Source organism: Pristis pectinata, chromosome 17, assembly GCF_009764475.1.
Source record: "Pristis pectinata isolate sPriPec2 chromosome 17, sPriPec2.1.pri, whole genome shotgun sequence".
NCBI classification, from domain to species: Eukaryota; Metazoa; Chordata; class Chondrichthyes; order Rhinopristiformes; family Pristidae; genus Pristis; species Pristis pectinata.
The window spans coordinates 14,307,601-14,326,865 of NC_067421.1; the positions used below are offsets into that span (position 1 = coordinate 14,307,601).

General features: G+C 41.6%; 1 protein-coding gene across 4 annotated transcripts in view; it reads left to right on the forward strand.

Moving 5' to 3' along the window:
* The window catches only part of LOC127579647 (hepatocyte nuclear factor 1-alpha-like), a 232,297-nt gene that overhangs the window by 70,893 nt on the left and 142,139 nt on the right, over positions 1-19,265 (forward strand). Inside the window, exon 1 of one of the 4 annotated variants that reach the window (XM_052032568.1) lies at positions 5,677-6,480. The exons of 2 other annotated variants lie outside the window; for them this stretch is intronic. In XM_052032568.1, the coding sequence (XP_051888528.1) occupies positions 6,134-6,480 (347 nt within the window). In that variant the 5' untranslated portion in view covers positions 5,677-6,133. Of the gene's footprint in view, positions 1-5,676; positions 6,481-19,265 lie in introns of those variants that run through there. One more of the 4 variants, XM_052032567.1, reaches the window with a different exon arrangement.

Genomic DNA, 19,265 nt, shown 5'->3' on the forward strand with positions numbered 1-19,265 from the left:
TTGCACGTTCTCTCTGGAATCATGTAGGTTTCCTCCAGGTCCCCTGGTTTCTTCCCACATCACAAAAAGGTGCATGTTAGCTGTTATAAGTTGCCCTTATTGTGTAGGTGAGTGTCAGGTGGGAATGTGGGGAGGATAAAATGGTATTACTATGAGATTAGTGTAAATGGGTGGTTGATGGTGCAGACTCGATGGGCTGAAGGGCCTGTTTCCCTGCTGTATGACTATGACTGTGATATCTGTATGATGATGAAGTGTTTATTTGCTTTCAACTTCATTCAGAGATTGAGAATGCTCAATTTTAGCATGACTCACATTTACTGATGTGTTGAGCATGGATGGTGGAACCATGGTTGGCATTTTCATTGTGCATTGTTATTGTTGCTGCAGGAGTAAGAAGCTGGGTAGTTTGCAACAAGATTGTCAAGTCTTGACTTCCCAAAGCTTCTCCCCCCCTCCCCCCCACCATCAATAGGAAACAAGCTTGAAGTGCGATGGAGTATTCTTCACTGGAGTGGATGAGTGCAGCTCTAACAGAAATTGAAATTTGGTACCATTCGATTTGAAGCACAGCGTCTGATTGCTAAGCTCATTCACCGTGTTGAGTATTCCTCCTTTCACTACCGGTGCCCTGTGGTCGCTTCACATATCAACTATAAAATGTATGGCAACAACCCACCAAGATCCCTTTGGCTACAACTCCCACCTCGAAGGACAAGGGCAGCAATCACATGGTAACACACCACCTAGAAGTTTGCCTCCAATCACATACCATCCTGACTTGGAAATATATCCAATACGGCTCAACATAAGCTCAAGGATATCATCTTATCTGATGACAAGCCACATCACAGCTTTCCAGACCCAACACTTGAGCTCAACAATTTCGGATAATGAGCATCTCCAGCATTGTTATTCCAAGTTTCCAGCATTCCTTCCAAATTCCTTTGGTAATTTCAGATAATTGTTCTGTACCTTTGCTTTTTTTTTACTTTAGGTGACACATGGCTTCAATTGGTGCAAGGTAGCGTTAGCTGATGTTAGCAGCTAACAAAATTGCTTCCCTGAAGCAATGAACAGCAAAGTTAGAGCTTGATAATGAGATAGAGGCGGATACTTTGTGTATTAATTGTACTTCCTGATTTCACCCCAAATTTTACATTGCTCTCCCACTTCTACCCTAGGGTAACAGATTGAGGGCCATCAGCAATAGTGTATGGTGTAACAAACAAAAAGCTGAAGGAACTCAGCAGGTCAGGCAGCATCTGTGGAGGGAAATGGACAGTCGACGTTTCGGGTGGAGACCCTCATCTGGACTCCCTCCACAGATGCTGCCTGACCTGCTGAGTGCCTCCAGCAGTTTGTTAATTGCTCCAGATTTCAGCATCTGCAGTCTCTTTTGTCTCCATAATATAGGATATGAATTTTACTAAATGTAGGATTGATCTTCAACATTCCCTCAGCCCTGTATATTGTTATAATGATATGATTAAGTGGAGCTGGATAACAATAATCTTTTTATATCACTGTTCTATCTATTTTCTCAAGTATGTGAAAATAACTGTCTTTGATTGCATGTTATTGGTTTTTACTGGAAGTATCATACCTCTAAGTACTGTGAATGGGGGACATCTTGTCATGGTTGTCACCAGTCGATTATGTGCTGATGTGAGATTTGTCAAGAGACTCCTTCCATTATGATGATTGAACCTTTGGCTAGTTCACAATACATAGTAATTCATCATCTACAAAACATCTCTTTAAATAGCCAGTAACCTCACAAATATCCTTGGCAATGGTTCTTTTTATTTATTTAAAAACATTAAGATAGAGCATAAATTGACTACAGTGCCTCATTGTAGCACTGATATATCGTGCTACAAAGTAAGTATCCTTATACACTCACTCTTCCAAATCGTAGTCACTTTTACGGTTTGGGACATGTAATAATTGAAGATCCACAGTTGAGGTAGATCTCGACTTTCTGTGATAGTGTAAAATAGGTGATGTTTAGCCAACACATTATACTCACCTTTATTTTCATTTTCTTCAGAGTTGTAAAACAAGCTCTGGACCTGTTAGCACCCATTTTATGCCTCGCTACAAAGCTAAGATTTGCCACAATTTCTTCTAGTTTTACGTAAAACTGGACCAATATTTAAAAAGCAAGATTTACGAGTAGAACTTAAAATGTGCAAGGTTTCTTTCCAGCAAGTCATATCATGTTGAAATATGCACTGTGTGCATAAGTTTGCTTACAAGATGAGGACTTTGATTCAGTTGTACCCTTGCTTCTTACTTTTACCTCTTTATAGCAGCACTATGATTTAAAAGTAACAACACATACATTTATGCAATACCCTTAAAGTGTTGAAATGTCTGAAGGTACTTCAAAGGGGAGTTAACAAACAAAATTAACAGTGATAAAGGTCAGATGGGAATTTGAGCAGAGCAAGGGTTTAGGATGCTGAAAGGTTTCAGGAAGGAAAGCATACGTGGGATCTATAGGCTGAAGATGATGCCACCATTGCTGGGACAAAAGAAGTGGGGACTGCAGAACGGAATAGGGTTGGTGAGTGCAGAGTTCTGGGGGTTACCAAGCTGGAGGTAGTTAATCTCTTCAAGAGGCATGGAACTAATTATAGGATAAGCAAGGAATCTATTATGCAGTCACATAATTGATGATGTAGACCCTGGTAAATAACTAGTGCTGTATGAAATTTTAAAAACTTATTCTTTAAATTGGAAGCCTCAGTATAAGAGTTATCAGATATTCCCAACAGACTATTAGGCTAGGAAGACAATCCGCAGGAAGGTGGTACAGGGCAAATGACTGGAGCTATGGGCTGACAAGTTTCGGGATTCTGATGGAATTCATCCTAGGGTCATTCTAGTGACTAATGGATTGTTCATGCATTTGTTCTAATTTTTGAAAATTTCCTTTATACAGGGAAGTTTCCACTTGATTGGAAATACTATACCTAATCAGGCAAAGTCCACATGATTTTGTGAAGGGGAGATTATGTTTGACCAATTTATATGAGTTATTTGAAGAAGTAACATGTGCCATGGATAAAGGGGAACTAATGGATATGGTATTAGATTTTCAGAAACCCTTTAATAAAGTACTGGATCAACAGTTATTGTGGTAAATAGCAGATCATGGAGCAGAAGGTAACATTTTGACACGGAGAGAAGATTGGCTAGTTAAAAAGAAACAGAGAGAAGGCAAAAATAGATCTTGGCAAGTGGTGTGCTACAGGGATTGGTGCTGGGGCCTCAACATTTTGCAATTTATATAAATCACTTGCATAAAAGTGTTGTGGGAGATTTATTATCCAATCTCAATGGTACAACCAAAGGTTCTTTGTTGAGTGATCAGTGCATGGAAGAGATGCCCCGGAACTCCCAACTTTGTCCCTCTGGTCCTGCTTTCTCTAGTGGTACAGAAAATATCCTTTTTCATACATGCTTGGTGAAAAGCAATGCAATTCACCAATCTGTAACAGTTCATTTATCATCCATGCCCAATCCAGGAGCAGGGGAGTATGTGATTGGTTGCTTCTTCCCCGCTGTCCTTTGTAGTGAGTTCACTTGGTCTGATGGGCTGTGATGGCCCGGCCTTATCACTCACTGGCCTGAGCGCCTGTTATTCCTATTACCATGGCAATAGCCAGTTCTTTGCTGAAAGACCCTGGGTGCCATTGGAGATGTCTCTAAAGTGAGCTCATCATCTCTCATCTCCATCCAGTTTATTTCGCTTGGTTCCAGCCTTTGTTCCCTGTCCCTCCTACCTTCTAATTAATTGCTACTGATGAGACCTTAGATTTTAATGGAGATCCAAGCAGATGGATATCACAATGGGGCCATTGTTTCTTATCTCAGGCAGTCAAACTATTGGTACTATACTGTACACCCTTGTCTGACTTCAGTTTTATCAGGCAGCAGAACTTTTTAGCAGAATGTGCAAGGTAATCTTAACCTTTTACTGCCCATGTTGATGATGTCCCACCACAAAGGAATGGAAACTATGGTCACTAACTTTATTAATGACACAAAGCAAATTGCGAAGAGGGCATGTGGATGTTTCAAAGGGATATAAGTAAGTTAAGTGACGGGGGCAAAGATCTGGCAAATATAGTATGTAGGAAAATGTGAAATTGTCCATTTTGGCTGGAAAAACTTAAAAGGTATCTACACAGTTAGAGATCCTACTGCATGATTCCTAAAAGACTAATATGTAGGTACAGCAAGTATTCTGGAAAATTAACAGAATATTGTTGTTTATTGCTTAGGAGAACTGAATACAAAAGTAGGAAGATTATGCTTCAGTTATACAGGACGTTGGTAAGATGATATCTGCAGTACTGGGGAGTATTGGTCTCCTTATTGAAGAAAGGATATTAATATGTTGGAAGCAGTTCAGAGAGGAAGGACCAAGACCTGGAATAGGGCGTGTTGTCTCATGAGGGAAGGTCAAACAGGCTAGGCTGGTATTTGCTGGAATTTAGAAAAGGGAAGGGGAATTGATTGAAAAATATAAGATCTCAAGGAGACTTTAAACGATGGATGTGGAGAGATGCTTCCTCGAGGGAGAATCTAAAACTAGGGGTCACTGTTTAAAAAAAGGGCTGGCCATTTAAGACAGAGATTAGGCTCTTTTTCTCAAATGGTTGGGACTCTCTTCCTCAAAAAACACCTTGGAATATTTTCAAGGCAGACATAGATAGATACTTGATAAGCAAGGGGGCGAAAGGTTACCACAGTGGGATAGGAATACTGAGTTGAGATTGCATTCAAATCAGTGATGATATTATTAAAAGGCATAGCAGGCTTTAAGGACTGAATGGTCTACTACTGCTCCTAATTCATATAAAATCAGGCTTGGTCAATCAGACTGATGTAAAGGGAAATTCTTTTATACAGTGTAAATCTTTGGAATTCTCTGCCATAGGGGATTGTAAATGCTCATTTACTGAATATTTTCAAGGCCAAGATTCCTGGATTTTTGGACAGAGGGAATCAGAATATATGGAGATGAGTTGTGAAAATGGACTTGAGGCACAGGGTCACATTAAATGGCAAAAAAAAGGGTCATTTGTTTACGTGGCCTGCTCCTGCTTCTTTTTCCGAAACATTGACTATAAGATGAGGCCTGGAAATGTTGATGATGTTGTGTCACAAGAACGCAAGACCACTCTCTCTCTTATTCACCGTTTCTTCGCCGTGGAAGTGTTGTAAATGGTAGAAACATGAACTGCCCCTCCCTCCCATAAATTTTGCCACAGCCTGTCCCTCCTCTGTTATTCCCCCCTCATTACTTTTGATATACCCCTGACTCATGAGAGCAGTTACAATGCTTCAAAACCACTTTGTAGTCCAATGGGCGGTTCAGGACATCCAGAGGTTTTGAACATCTTTCTTTGTACCTCCTCTTTTATTGATCATTGACTCCAATTCTCCTGAATGAAAGTAAATCAGTAGCTCCGTTTCAATGGAGCACAGGCCAGTAAAACACAACTCGATTGACCATTGTACCCATTGACGGAGCTTGGTGATCGAATTGTAGGTGGTGAGGAGAGCAGCTGACTGGGTCTGATAACTGAATCAATATTGAACAGGAGTTGAAAATAAATATTTAAGCAGAAATGGGGAAGGGGAGGGACTTCAAAAAAATTCGTTTCAAAAAGAAAGCATTTGTTATTTCGTGGATTTCTGATGGAGGCCAGAGGAAAATAAACACTTGTTTTGCATTAAGCTCTTAGGTGCAGTTTTAGTGTTTAAGGTATTCCCCTGCACTTTGTACAACAGTTAACATGGGGTCCAAAGTTCAGTGGCTAGACCAGCGGAGGGATAAATGTGAACCCAGGAAAATGTGCCCAGTTGAAATGTAAACAGATGAACAAGGCTACGTTTATGATGACCAAAGCAGACCACTTTCTTGTGTAGAAAATAGTGTTTTTTTTTATTATTTACTAATTTTGGGAAGAGTGTTCCCACCTTAGGTTTGTGGATCATGTGGCAAAGGTTCAGTAACATCAGGGAGACCTTATTATGAGGAGGGGTTAAATAAATTTGGGGGACTAGTTACAAATTGTGTTGTGGGGCGTGGGGGGGGGGGGGGGGAAGAGAAATGGTGACCAAATTAACACCTCTGCAGCAGGAGCTGGTGAATGCATTGGTGGGGTCTGGGATCACCAAACAGACCCTGATTGAAGCTCTCCATGAACTCGATCCTTATCATCCTGTCAAGACCGACGAAGCCCAGGGGTCGACGATCAGCATTCTGCCCAACGATGGCTCCAAACCCGAGTTACTGCCAGCCTTAGCCAACGGCCACCATCCGGCCAAACTGTCCGGCGACGAGAGCTCGGAGGACGGCGACGAGGACTATGACACCCCGACGATCTTGAAGGAACTGGACAACCTCAGCCCCGAAGAAGCGGCTCAGCAGAGATCAATAGTAGAGCAACTTCTACAGTAAGGCTTCTTCCATTTGCCCTTCTTTCTTTTTAAGAAACAAAACCTATCTAGTACCAACGAAAGTTCCCCCTCATCTTGTGCAGCCCATTCTGTGCAACGTGTGATGGAAAACTGCCTGTCTGTATCAGGCGTTGCCACAGCTAGTTACTAATTATCCAATTGATTGTTATTTCTCTGTTCTTTTGCAAAATATAAACTAAAATAGAATAGCCATCCCTTTTTGGTTACATTTGATCATTAACTACTGATTATACAAGGCGCCCGGAAGCGTGTGACCGATATGCAAAGCCCGCTCAGATTAAAGTTATTTCGCTCCCAGTTATTAATTAATTTTTTGTGTGCAAATTATGTCGTTATAGGGTCTGTGCATTTCATTCGTCCAACATGTAAACTACGGTAAATTTGCTCCGGGCTTTCACAGTGTGTGTATCTGAATTTGTGAGGCAGAAACAGGTGAAAACATGTCTTTCTCATACACCACAATTAAATTATTTTTTATTTGAAACCAAACTCCGTTAAACCTATTCGAAAAAGACATGGTGGTTGTTGCTGTTGTTGGGGATATAGGTAACTAGTGCAATTTTAAACAATGCACACAAGAACAGGTTTATAACGAAAGTTTGCCCAATATTAAATATTACCCAACATATATTCAAAACTGCGAATCATTGTATGAATTGCTAAAGTGAGACTGCGCACACAGAAAACTAACATTATTTTGGTTTAGAAAACTTTAAGGAAAAGGTGTTATTTTAAATAAGTAGCGACTATTTTAATTGGCCTTCAAGTATTTGCGGATGTTTTAGATATTCATTAAGGCAACGTTTACCTTTGATAACATTGTAAAACAACACAATAGGAATGTAACAAATTAAACCAAATGTGGAGGTGAATAACTAGATTTATAGCTTTGCAGTGAAAATATATGTTGATAGGATTGTCCATTTGGTTTGAATGTATTGATTTAGTGATTCGGAGAGCAGGAAAGTTAGTGAGCGAAAGCTGTATGCTAATTGGGCGGGTCAAAATGTTTGCTTATACTCTACATTAATATAATGCTATAAATAATCAACTCGGCTCCCAGTTAAAACCGGCGCGGGTCGGGCAGATGCTTGATCGTTTGCATGGCTGGAGAACGGACGCATTAATAAATTAGAGCTCGATATAGCCGAGAAAGTCACAACTTGAACCTGCAAAGCAGAGCGAGAATGGCAAAGAGCGCTTGTTTGTTCCAAGGCATTTTGGACTTTGATCCAGGTGCAAGTTTTTTTATCTACGACTCAACATCAGCAGTTCAATAAAAAAGTAGTTCAGGGTGAACGCTCGGACTACCACCTCTGAGTAAAACTGTAGGAAATGTGCCGCCAGAAGTGCATTACTTTTCAAACTTTAACCTTTTTCATTTAAATACCAGCGTTTGTTTAGCTTAGTTGCAAGTATTTTCTGCTGTGTGTGTGATGTCTCCCAGGTGTTTTTTTCCTCGCCACTGACCTTGGTACTCTCAGTTCCTGCACTCCGAGGAGATAAGCGTACACTGTTCCCTCCCGACGCCTTTCTAGCCCCTCACCTCCTTCCCTCCCTCCCCCATTCCATTCTACGTTTCATTCCGAATAAACTCGGTGCAACGTAGGGCCGAGGCGAACTGAAAGGATAGTTTTAAAATTGCAAAGCGCACATACCGGGCAGGGAGGGGAATATTTGTTCATTGAAAAGCAATCTCGTAAAATGAGACATGAGCGCAGAAACACGCCCTAGGGTCCACGGTGTCCGTGTCAACCGTACCGTATGTATCCTATATACTAATACAGTTTGCTAGCACTCTGTCCATAGCCGTCTGATTCAAGTGCTTGCCTAGCTACTTCTTAAATAATAATCATAAAGTCATAGAGAGATACAGTACAGAAACAGGCCCTTCAGCCCATCTGGACCATACTGACCACCAACCACCCATTTACACCAATCCTACATTGATCCCACATTTTATTCTCCCCACATTCCCATCAATTTTCCCAGATTCTATCATTCACTGACACACTTTGCTAATTAACCCAACGTCTTTGGAATGCGGGAGGAAACTGGAGCAGCCAGGGGAAACCCACCTGGTCACATGAGAACGTGCAAACCCCACACCCCACACAGACAGCACCTGAGGTCAGGATTGAACCTGGGTCTCTGTCGCAGTGAGGCAGTGGCTCTACCAGCAGGGACACTGTGCCATTCTACGTTGAGAGAGTCTTTGCCTCCTTCAACACCAAAGAATGTTTTGGGTGGTGGATATGATGCCAGCCAGGAGGACTGCTTTATCTGGGGTATTGCTGAACTTTTTCTTCAGTGCTGTTGGGTCTGCACTCATCCAAACAAACGTGTGTTTTGTAAATGGCAGAAATACTTCGAGTAGCCAGGAAGTGAGTGGCTTTCCACAGGACACTCAGCTTCTGATCCTGTCTTGTTTTGGAATATTTTTGTAACTAGTTCAATTAGATTCAGGTTAATGGTGGCTCTCAGGATGGTGAGAGTAGCACGTTCGCTGATGGTAATGACGGGCAGCATGGTAGCGTAGCGGTTAGCGTAACACTATTACAGCGCCAGCGATCGGGATTCAATTCCTGTCGCTGTCTTTAAGGAGTTTGTACGTTCTCCCCGCGTCTGCGTGGGTTTCCTCCGGGTGCTCCGGTTTCCTCCCACATTCCAAAGATGTACGAGTAGGTTAATATGGGTTTAAATGGGCGGCGTGGACTCGTTGGGCCGGAAGGGCCTGTTACCGTGCTGTATATAAAAAAAAGTTAAGACATTGTCAATTTTAGGTGGTTAACTTCTCTCTTGGAGCACAGAAAAGTACAGCACAGGAACAGGCCCTTCAGTCCAAGATGTCTGTGCTGACCATGATGCCAAATTAAACTAAGCTTATCTGCCTGCAAATGAGCCATATCCCTCCATTCCCAACATGTACATGGGCTTGTTTAAATGCTGCTTAAACAACACTATTGTAGGTGCTTCCATTACCACCCGTGGCAGCGTGTGCAAGGGACTTACCACTCTCTGTAAAAAATACTACACTGCATGTCTCCTTTAAACTTTCCCCCTTTCACCCTAAAACTATGTTCTCTAGTGTTTGACATTTCTCCCCCGAGAAAAAGACTCTATCTACCCTATTTATGCCCCTCATGATTTTACAAACCTCTACCAGGTTTCCCCTCAGCCTCTGACGCTCCAGAGAAAACAATCCAAGTTTGCCTCTTTATAGCTACTACTCTGTAATCCAGGCAGCATCCTGGTGAACCTCTTCTGCACCTCCTCCAAAGCCTCCACATCCTTCCTGTCATGAGGCAACCAAAACTGCACACAACACTCCACATGCAGTTTAACCAAGCATTTTTACAACTGCAACATGACTTCCTGACTCTTATACTCAATGCTCCGACCAATGAAGGCAAGCATGCTATACGCTTTCTTTACTGCCCTATCTACTTGTATTGCCATTTTTAGGGAGCTATAGACTTGGACCCCAAGATCCCTCTGTACATCAATACTCCTTAAGGTCCTGCCATTTACTGTATATTTTCCTCTATCATTTGATCTGCAACTGATCTATATCCTGCTGTATCCTTTGACAACCTTCTTCACTATCCACAACTCAACCAATTTTTGTGTCATCCACAAACTTACTAATCAATCCATCTAGATTTTCATCCAAGTCATTTATATACTGTATATCACAAACAGTAGAGGTCCCAGCACTGGTCCCTGTGGAACACCACTGGTCACAGACCTTCAGCTAGAATAACATCCCTCCACCACTACCTCTGGCTTCTATGGCCAAGCCAATTTTGAATCCCATCTACCAAGTCACCATGAATCCCATGCATCTTAATCTTCTGGATCAGCCTACCACAACGGAGTTTGTCAAATGCCTTGCAAAGTCCAGGTAGACCATATCCACTGCTCTACCCTCATGACCTACCCTGCACAAAGCCATGCTGACAATCCCTAATAAACCCATGCTTTTCCAAATGTGAGTAAACCCTATCCCTAAGCATCCTCTCCAGTATCTTCCCTTCCACTGATGTGAGGCTCACTGGCCTATAATTTCCTGGATTATCCTATTGCCCTTCTTAAATAAAGGAACACTGGCTACTCTCCAGTCCTCTGGGACCTTGCCTGTGGCTAGAGAGGATGCATAGATCTTTGTCAAGGCCCTAGCAGTCTCCTCCCTTGCCTCTGGGAATTATCCACCTTAACGTTCTTCAATAGACCCAATACCACCTCCTCCTTGATCTCAACATGCCCTAGATTATTAGCATACCCCATACTGATCTCACTATCTTCCGTGTGTTCAAGGCATTTGTTGCTTTTTAAACTGCAGATGCTTTGTGACATCTTGAAACACTACATGTAAATCCATGTTCTTGTTCATATAATCTTAACAGCAAAAGCAGTACGGTACACCACAATAATGAGAGAAGCCAACCTATGCTCCTTTATTTCTTTTAAAATGGAGATCAGTGCTTTTGGTATGAAACTATTAATCACATTTACTTATTGGTTAATATGTAATGGCCTATGATGCAGTGAAAGACTATATTAACTAAAAATCATTTTTACAAACAATATGCAAAGAATTACATGGATATTCTATAGGATATTCCACAGGGAGTCTGGTAGACACTCTATGGATGAACTAGTGAGCTGTATGTCTAGGGACGTTCAACGTATAATGTTCTAAATCTGGAATTCAGTTGGGTTGTGGAGTTTGGATTTCCCACCTCACCAAATATGTTTGGAGAGCTTCTCATTTTTATTGAACCCAGATTTAGAATTGGCATTGCTTATAATAGAAATTATTTCTCAGAAAGCTTAAGCAGATGTGCTCTGTTACTTGGTTTATGTCATGACTATACACTATTTAATTTGTATCTAGATGTATTTCTGGATCTATGTCCTGGCACTGTAGATAACTTGCTTACTGATCTTAATTTTGGAAGTTATTATGAAAGAGAATTTCTAATAGAACTCTAGCTATTGCAGAATTTTATTACCTGAAACACAGGCATCTTGCAATTCACTCACAAGCTGCAGTAACCTATGATTCTCCTCACAACTATAACAAGATGTCCTGTCCTGAATAAAGATGTGCCTGCAGTGTATAATGTTTCACTAATAATATAAATTTTCTTTTGAAATGTTCTGCTTATGAATCACTATTTATATTATAAATATGTAAACGACCAATGTCTAGACTTCAAAGCTGCTTTGGAACATCTTGGGGTTCTAAAAGGTGTCATAAAAATGCAAGTATTTCTTTTACTTAATATATCAGTTTATTGGGTACAAAATAAATAAAATTTACCTGCATAGTATGGAAATAAAGCAACTCTGAATGATATGTTTAAACCTCCAAAGCTGCCAGCTACTTAGTGTCATGAGGAGAGGAATGATCTGCTCTGTAGTTATCATTACAAATGAGAAGACACTTGCACTTAATGTGAAACCACGTTATTGAGAATTGTCAGCGAAGAATTCATCTTTGCACAATATTATTTACAAGTCAAGTATTTAAGTAATATTTCCTGATCAATGAAATATTTCAGTTCCACTCTTAACAACTTGACAGCAGGATTTAAGGGTAATTCATCAGCAATAATTATGTTTGCAACAACCAAACTGCTTCCCACGCACACCCTTACTAATAATCACCTCTCCAGAAGATAACCCTTGCTGTAATGTTGTACTACAAGTGCTGGTCATCTGCACAACCAACCCAAGTGCCATTATTTATTTATGAGGATGATTTGGATTCCTAGAGTGCTTTACATTGCTCTGGAATTTGCAACAGGTTTAAAGCAATGGGGTACTTTTTGAAATTATTATAAAGTAGGAAAAAGAGAAGCCAGTTTGAACACAGCATGCCCCAAATGTGTAAGATAATGACTAGATGATCTCTTTTTGGTGATGTTGGTTGAGGGATAAAAACCAGCTGAACCTCCTTCTCCTTCTTCAGAATGGTGCTGTGGGATCTTTTATCACAAGATCACAAGACAAAGGAGCAGAAGTAGGCCATTCGGCCCATTGAGTCCGCTCCATCACTTCACCATGTGCTAAACTATTCTCCCATCTAGCCCCAATTCCCGGCCTTTTCCCCATATCCCTTGATACCCTGACTACTTAGATACCTATCAATCTCTTCCTTAAACGCCCCCAATGATCGGGCAAAGAATTTCATAAATCCACGACCCTGTGGCTAAAGGAATTTCTCCTAATCTCTGTTTTAAATGGGTACCCTCTAATTCTAAGATTGTGCCCTCTTGTCCTGGACTCACCCACCAAGGGAAACAACTTAGCCACATCTACTCTGTCCAGTCCTTTCAACATTCGAAATGCTTCTATGAGGTGCCCTCTCATTCTTCTGTACTCCAGTGAGTACAGTCCAAGACTCTTATGTCCATCTATGAAGGAAGACAGGCTCATTTTCATGTCTCATTCAAAAGCCAGCAGCTTTAAGAGTACAGTGTGCCGTTAGTGCTGGGTTGGAATGTCACCCTACATTTTTGTTTTCAAATTTACAATTTCTGACTTAAATTCATAACCTATTGATTCAGAAGCCCCGGCTGACAATTTGATAAAAGCTGTAAGAGCCTGTGTTGACAGAGTATCTACTGCTCCACAGCTCAGCAAGAATCAGTTCTCAGCTTGTATGTGAATATCTGATATCACACGTTTCAGGGGAGGAGAGGTCCTTCCTAGACCCCAGTTTGGAATGGACCTCTCCTGGGTGCTCTGTGGAGGTGGCGAGAGCACTTTTCTCCTGGGACACATGTCAGAAGCCTCCTTCCCATTGGTTCCCTTTAAAAGACCTGAGCCATTAGACTGGTTCCAAGGATTTGCCACATGAGGAGAGATTGACTAGACTGCATTTTCTAGCGTATAAGAGGATAAGTGAAGAACTCACTGAAAATTACAAAATCCTCATAGTCTTGACAGTCTGGATGCAGGGACAATGTTACCCCTGACTGAGAAGTCTAGGACCAGGGGCCACAGATTGAGAATAAAGGGTAGGCCCTTCAGGACTGAGCTGAGGACAAATTTCTTCAGTAAAATTCAATGGAATTCTCTAGCCTGGACTTCTGTGGCAGATTGGTCATTGTGTTCATTCAAAACAGAGATGGATAGATGTCTGTACAATAAGGGAATCAAGGAGCATGGGAATATTCAGGAAAATGATGCTGAGATAGAAGATCAGCAATGGTCTTGAGGAACAGCAAAGAAGGCTCAATGGGCTTTAGCTATTCCTGCTCTTATTCCTCATGTTCTTATGGTCTTATTAAGAACATAAGAAATAGGAGCAGGAGTAGGCCATCTGGCCCATAGAGCCTGCTCTGCCATTCATTAAGATCATGGCTGATCTGGCTGTGGACTCAGTTCCACCTACCTGCCTTTTCCCCATAACCCTTAATTCCCCTACTATGCAAAAATCAATCTAACTGTATTTTAAATATATTTAATGAGGTGGCATCCACTGCTTCCCTGGGCAGAGAATTCCACAGATTCACCACTCTCTGGGAAAAGCAGTTTCTCCTCATCTGCATCCTAAATCTATTCCCCCGAATCTTGAGGCTATGTCCCTTCATTCTAGTCTCACCTGCAAGTGGAAACAATCTTCCTGCCTCTATCTTATCTATCCCTTTCATAATTTTATATGTTTCTATAAGACCCCCTCTCATTCTTCTGAATTCCAGCGAGTATAGTCCCAGGCAACTCAAACTCTCCTCATAGGCCAACCCCCTCATCTCCAGAATCAATCTGGTGAACCTTCTCTGCATTACTTCCAAAACCAGTACATCTTTCCTCAAGTAAGGAGACCAGAACTGCACACAGTACTCCAGGTGCAGCCTCACCAGTACCCTGTAGAGTTGCAGCATAACCTCCCTGCTCTTAAGTTCAATCCCTTTAGCAATGAAAGCCAGCATTCCATTTTCCTTTTTGATAACATGTTGCACCTGAAAACCAACCTTTTGCAATTCATGCACAAGCACTCCCAAGTCCCTCTGCACAACAGCATGCTGCAATCTTTCACCATTTGAATAATAATCTGATCTATTTTTCCTTCCAAAGTGGATAACCTCACATTTACCAACATTGTACTCCATCTGCCAGACCCTTGCCCACTCACTTAACCTATCTCTCTCTGCAGACTCTCCGCATCCTCTGCGCAATGTGCTTTTCCACTCAATTTAATGTCATCTGCAAACTTAGACACGCTACAATCGGTCTCCTCTTCCAAATCTTCGATGTATATCGTGAACAGTTGTGGCCCCACTGACCCCTGCAGCACCCCACTCACCACTGATTGTCAACCAGAGAAACACCCATTTATCCCAACTCTCTGCCTGCAATTGGTTAACCAATCCTCTGTCCATGCTAATACATTACCCCCAACTCCATGCATGCTTATCTAATGGATAAGTCTTTTATGCGGCACCTTATCAAACGCCTTCTGGAAATCAAGTATACAACATCTACCTGTTCCCCTCTATCCTCATTATATATTCAAAAAACTCCAATAAGTTTGTCAAACAGGACCTGCCCTTCCTGAATCCATGCTGTGTCTGCCTGATGGAACCATTTCTATTCAGATGTTTCACTATTTCTTCCTCAATGATAGCTTCAAGCATTTTCCTGACTACAGATGTTAAGCTAACTGGCCTACAGTTACCTGCCTTTTGTCTACATCCTTTTTTAAACAGTGGCATGACATTTGCTGTCTTCCAATCTGCCGGGACCTGCCCGGAGTCCAGAGAATTTTGGTAAATTATCACAAGTACGTCTACTATAACTTCCACCATTTCCTTCAGTACCCTGGGATGCATCCCATCAGGACCAGGGGACTTGTCTACTGGTAACACCTTTTTAAGTATATTGAGTAAAGTGCCAACACCCAGTGTGCACACATGAGCAGCTCACCACTAGTTGTGAAGCAAAAGGTAGAGAAAGCAGTGCTTCCTTGCAGAGCCCAGCAAGAGGTTGGGCCTAGAAGACAGAGAGAATCAGTTTTACCAGGGAGTCATCATTTAGCTAGGGTTTTAATGCTGTGTGCTCTCTGTAGGTACTTTTAAGTTTCTCCATATGGGTGGAATACATATGGGTCCTGTAAACTGATGTATCATGTCACTTTTAAATATTTTGGTTGAACTCTCCCCTGTTAAGAGTGCTAGCAATTTATTTCATGAACCCCTCTAAATCATGAAGACTTGAGAAGCTAATGAGCATGAACTTTTACCCATTGTTAGCATGAATGTGGGAGGCTACTGTTGAAAATCCCACCCAGAGGTTTACAAAATGTAAGTGAGGTCTTCAGTGGAGGCCTCTGGAGGTTTCATTTGTGATCTCTTCACCGATTCTCTGGAGGATCCATTCATGATCTCTTCACCAAGGGACTTTTGAGGATTCAGTTGTGATCTTTTCACTGGTGGATTCTCGAGAATCTATTTGTGATGTCCTCATCTTCGGGATGGGATCCTGAAGATCCATTTATGATCTCTTCACTGGGGGCCTCTGGAAGATCCATTTATGATCTCTTCACTGGGGGCCTCTGGAAGATCCATTAATGATCTCTTCACTGGGGGCCTCTGGAAGATCCATTAATGATCTCTTCACTGGGGGCCTCTGGAAGATCCATTAATGATCTCTTCACTGGGGTCCCTCAAGCATGCGTTGTTGGGCACATTGAACCAAGATAGAGTGAGAGAAAATTATGAGGCACACTTAATATAAATAGAAAAAAAAGGCAGCCTCCCTGACCAAGGACTGCATCTCATCAACTTTCCAATGTTGTTTAAACATCAGAATATTTGGAGACTTACGAAAATTGAAGTTGAAGGAAAGGCTTAAAAAGACTGAACTCGCGTAAAGTGAGTTGCAGTCAAGTGAGTGCAGATGTGGGTGAGATTTTGGTCCACTCCAGTGTAATTATGTTTAAGGTGACAATAACTAATACAGAAAACATACTCATCATTTTACTTCTCCCTCCCCAGTTTTCTTTCTTCCTCTCGTAAAAGTTCTTGGGTCAAACAGGTATCCATCCTTCACGTGCAATCTTCGCCTACAACTCAGGGAGGCACTTCCAACATAAAGCAGATTACACCCGCATTCAACCCCTTTGCACCTGCACAACTAGTAGGGGTAAGCAGACCATTTCCCTCCCCTAAACCTTACTGTTCATCAGCTCAGGTTATTACGATTATTGGCAGGACTCCTATCAATGGTCTGCTTCAAGTTCTACAAACCTACAGAGACTGAGCACAAGTAAACTCAGGATCAGCCTTGTCTTTGACATTTACATGCTACACCCATCATTGTTGAAGATGGGGATGTTCTTGGAGCCTCTCCTCTTGTAGCTGTTTAATTATCTACCACCATTCATGATCATTGGTGGCAGGACTGCAGAGTTCTGATCTAATATGTTGGGTGTGTGATTAACCTTGATGCAAGCTGATTTGTATTCTTTCGCACGTATAAAAGTCCTGTGTTGCAGTTTCACCAGGTTAGTGCCTAATTTTTAGGTACACCTGGTGCTGTATGACTATACAGCCCTGAAAGTGTAGCACCTTCGCCATCTGTATGTTTTGAGAGAAGCATAGATAAAATTCTTTGCATACCAAGGTAAAATGACCTTGCAATTTTGGCGTACCTAGTTTAAGAACCTTGTATAGCAAACCAAGTTTCTCCTTCACTTGGTCCTTTCAGTGAGAGCAAGATGACAGTTATATAAAACAGAAATTGGAGAGAGTATATTGAGGATTGTAATGTGACTTTACTATTCCTGACATACAGATGCCATCACTGGAGCACAAATTTCTCAGGCAGTGGCACCCATGTAACCAAGACTGCAATATTACAGAAAGCTTTCTGAGAACTGATTTCCTTCCATGTGTTCCAATGTTTCACTGGACAAATCCAGCCTGAGAAACTGATCTAATCCAATACATTTAAACTGAACCTTAATGGGAGCTGTCTGAAGAAGCTGTTTAAATTCTCTCTAGGCAGTTTGACTAGTTGAGGAAATAAAGTTCTCTTTGATAGCTGAATCAGTTTCCTCTGCTGAAATCTGGGTTTGGATGTAGGGAAATTAATTCATGTAGGTGCGTAGGATGTGACAGCATTCATGTTCCTGGTAGACAGGTGTAATGGTGAATCATGATCGCTTGCCTTCTGAGACCATGGTTGAGCATCTGAGCCTAAACAGTAATTTTATAGTAAAGTTAAAGAATCTATTTATCACCGTTTTAATGCAAACCATTCATTGTTAGTTGTGTCCAGATTCTGTCTCTCCCCCATTATCTCTATCATATACCTCACTGTCATTAGTCGGATCAGTTGGAATACTGGCTCTGTTGCATCCTCGTTATAAAGCTCTCAGTCTTTCCACTAATACATTACAAAATAGCTCACCATAATCACCAGGCTTGTGTAATATTGCCTCTTACCCAATTCACACTGATTACACCACACTCAATTCGGACACTGTCTCAGTTATATATTCCCACCCTCCCATGGGGAAATGAAACACTAAAGAATTTAAAAAATAAAGAGGAACAGTGAGTGGTGGGTGAAGAAGAGCAACTGGAACAACCACAACTGAAGCGTCTTTGTTAACAGAAGCAATCATTTGTTGTGAAAGGCTTTTTACATCACGAACCCTCCATGCAAGCCAAAGAACTGTTGACAAACACTTACTGTACTGCATATAATGGATGCTACAAAGGGAAGTGAACTCTGTATACTGTGACACTCTCTCAGAATGGGAATGTTGACGTACTTTCTTCCATCATTGAACTGAACTAAATCTTATATTTTGGTTTTCTGCAATTTGGGCTCAGCCTTTTAGTATCAAGCAATTGTTTGAGGTGTCAGAATATTCTCTTTGAACATAGGATTGAATTGGAGCCAAATGATTAAGGCTTATTCTAATTTTCCAGCACAAACCCTTTGGATTAACACCCCTTGTTCTACAAGGAAGTTCATGCTGTTTGTATGATTCTTAAAGGTAATGGTGCCAGTAGGAAGCTGTGTCACATTAGTCTGCTTTTCTGCACAAAGGATGAGCCAAACCAGAGGGCAAGGACAACCCTGGAATTGGGAGTAAATTTAAACTCCAGGAACTTTGGCCTCATTTACTTACTTGGGGGTGGTGAATGGAAAACAGACGGACAGGAAACCTGGAGATACTGGTTCTTCAGAAGTCATGGTGCATTTAAAGTGATGGGCTTAGTTGTCCATCCACCGACATCTTGTCAAGGAGCTGGTGGCCTTCATAATGGAAGATTCATGGCATAGGGTCAATGGGGGAAAAACAGGCCCTTCAGCCCACCAAGTCTGCATCAACCATCCACTTACATTGATCCTACTCAAATTGTTCTGTTCTCCATACATTCCCATCAATAACTCCCTGCCTTCCCCCCCTCACCCACTAAATTAGGGATCTATGGCCACTTCCTGTTAATGTTGGCTGTGGGAGTGTTGGAGATAAATTGAGTTAAATACTGGAGGGAAGGTGTATGTGAGGTAACAGTGCCACTGAAACTGCATTTCTTCAGTTTAAGTGATTGATGTTTTGCTTGCACATCTCTGATAGTACATGATTCACTTTGGAAAATGTACTAGGCCTGGGTTCATAGCCTTTTCTGATTACTGCCTAGTGACCTCTGATGGAAAATGCAAATGCCTGGATGTGGGTGAAGATTAGATCAAGCTCATTTGTTACATCCTCCATACATGAATAGTTGCAT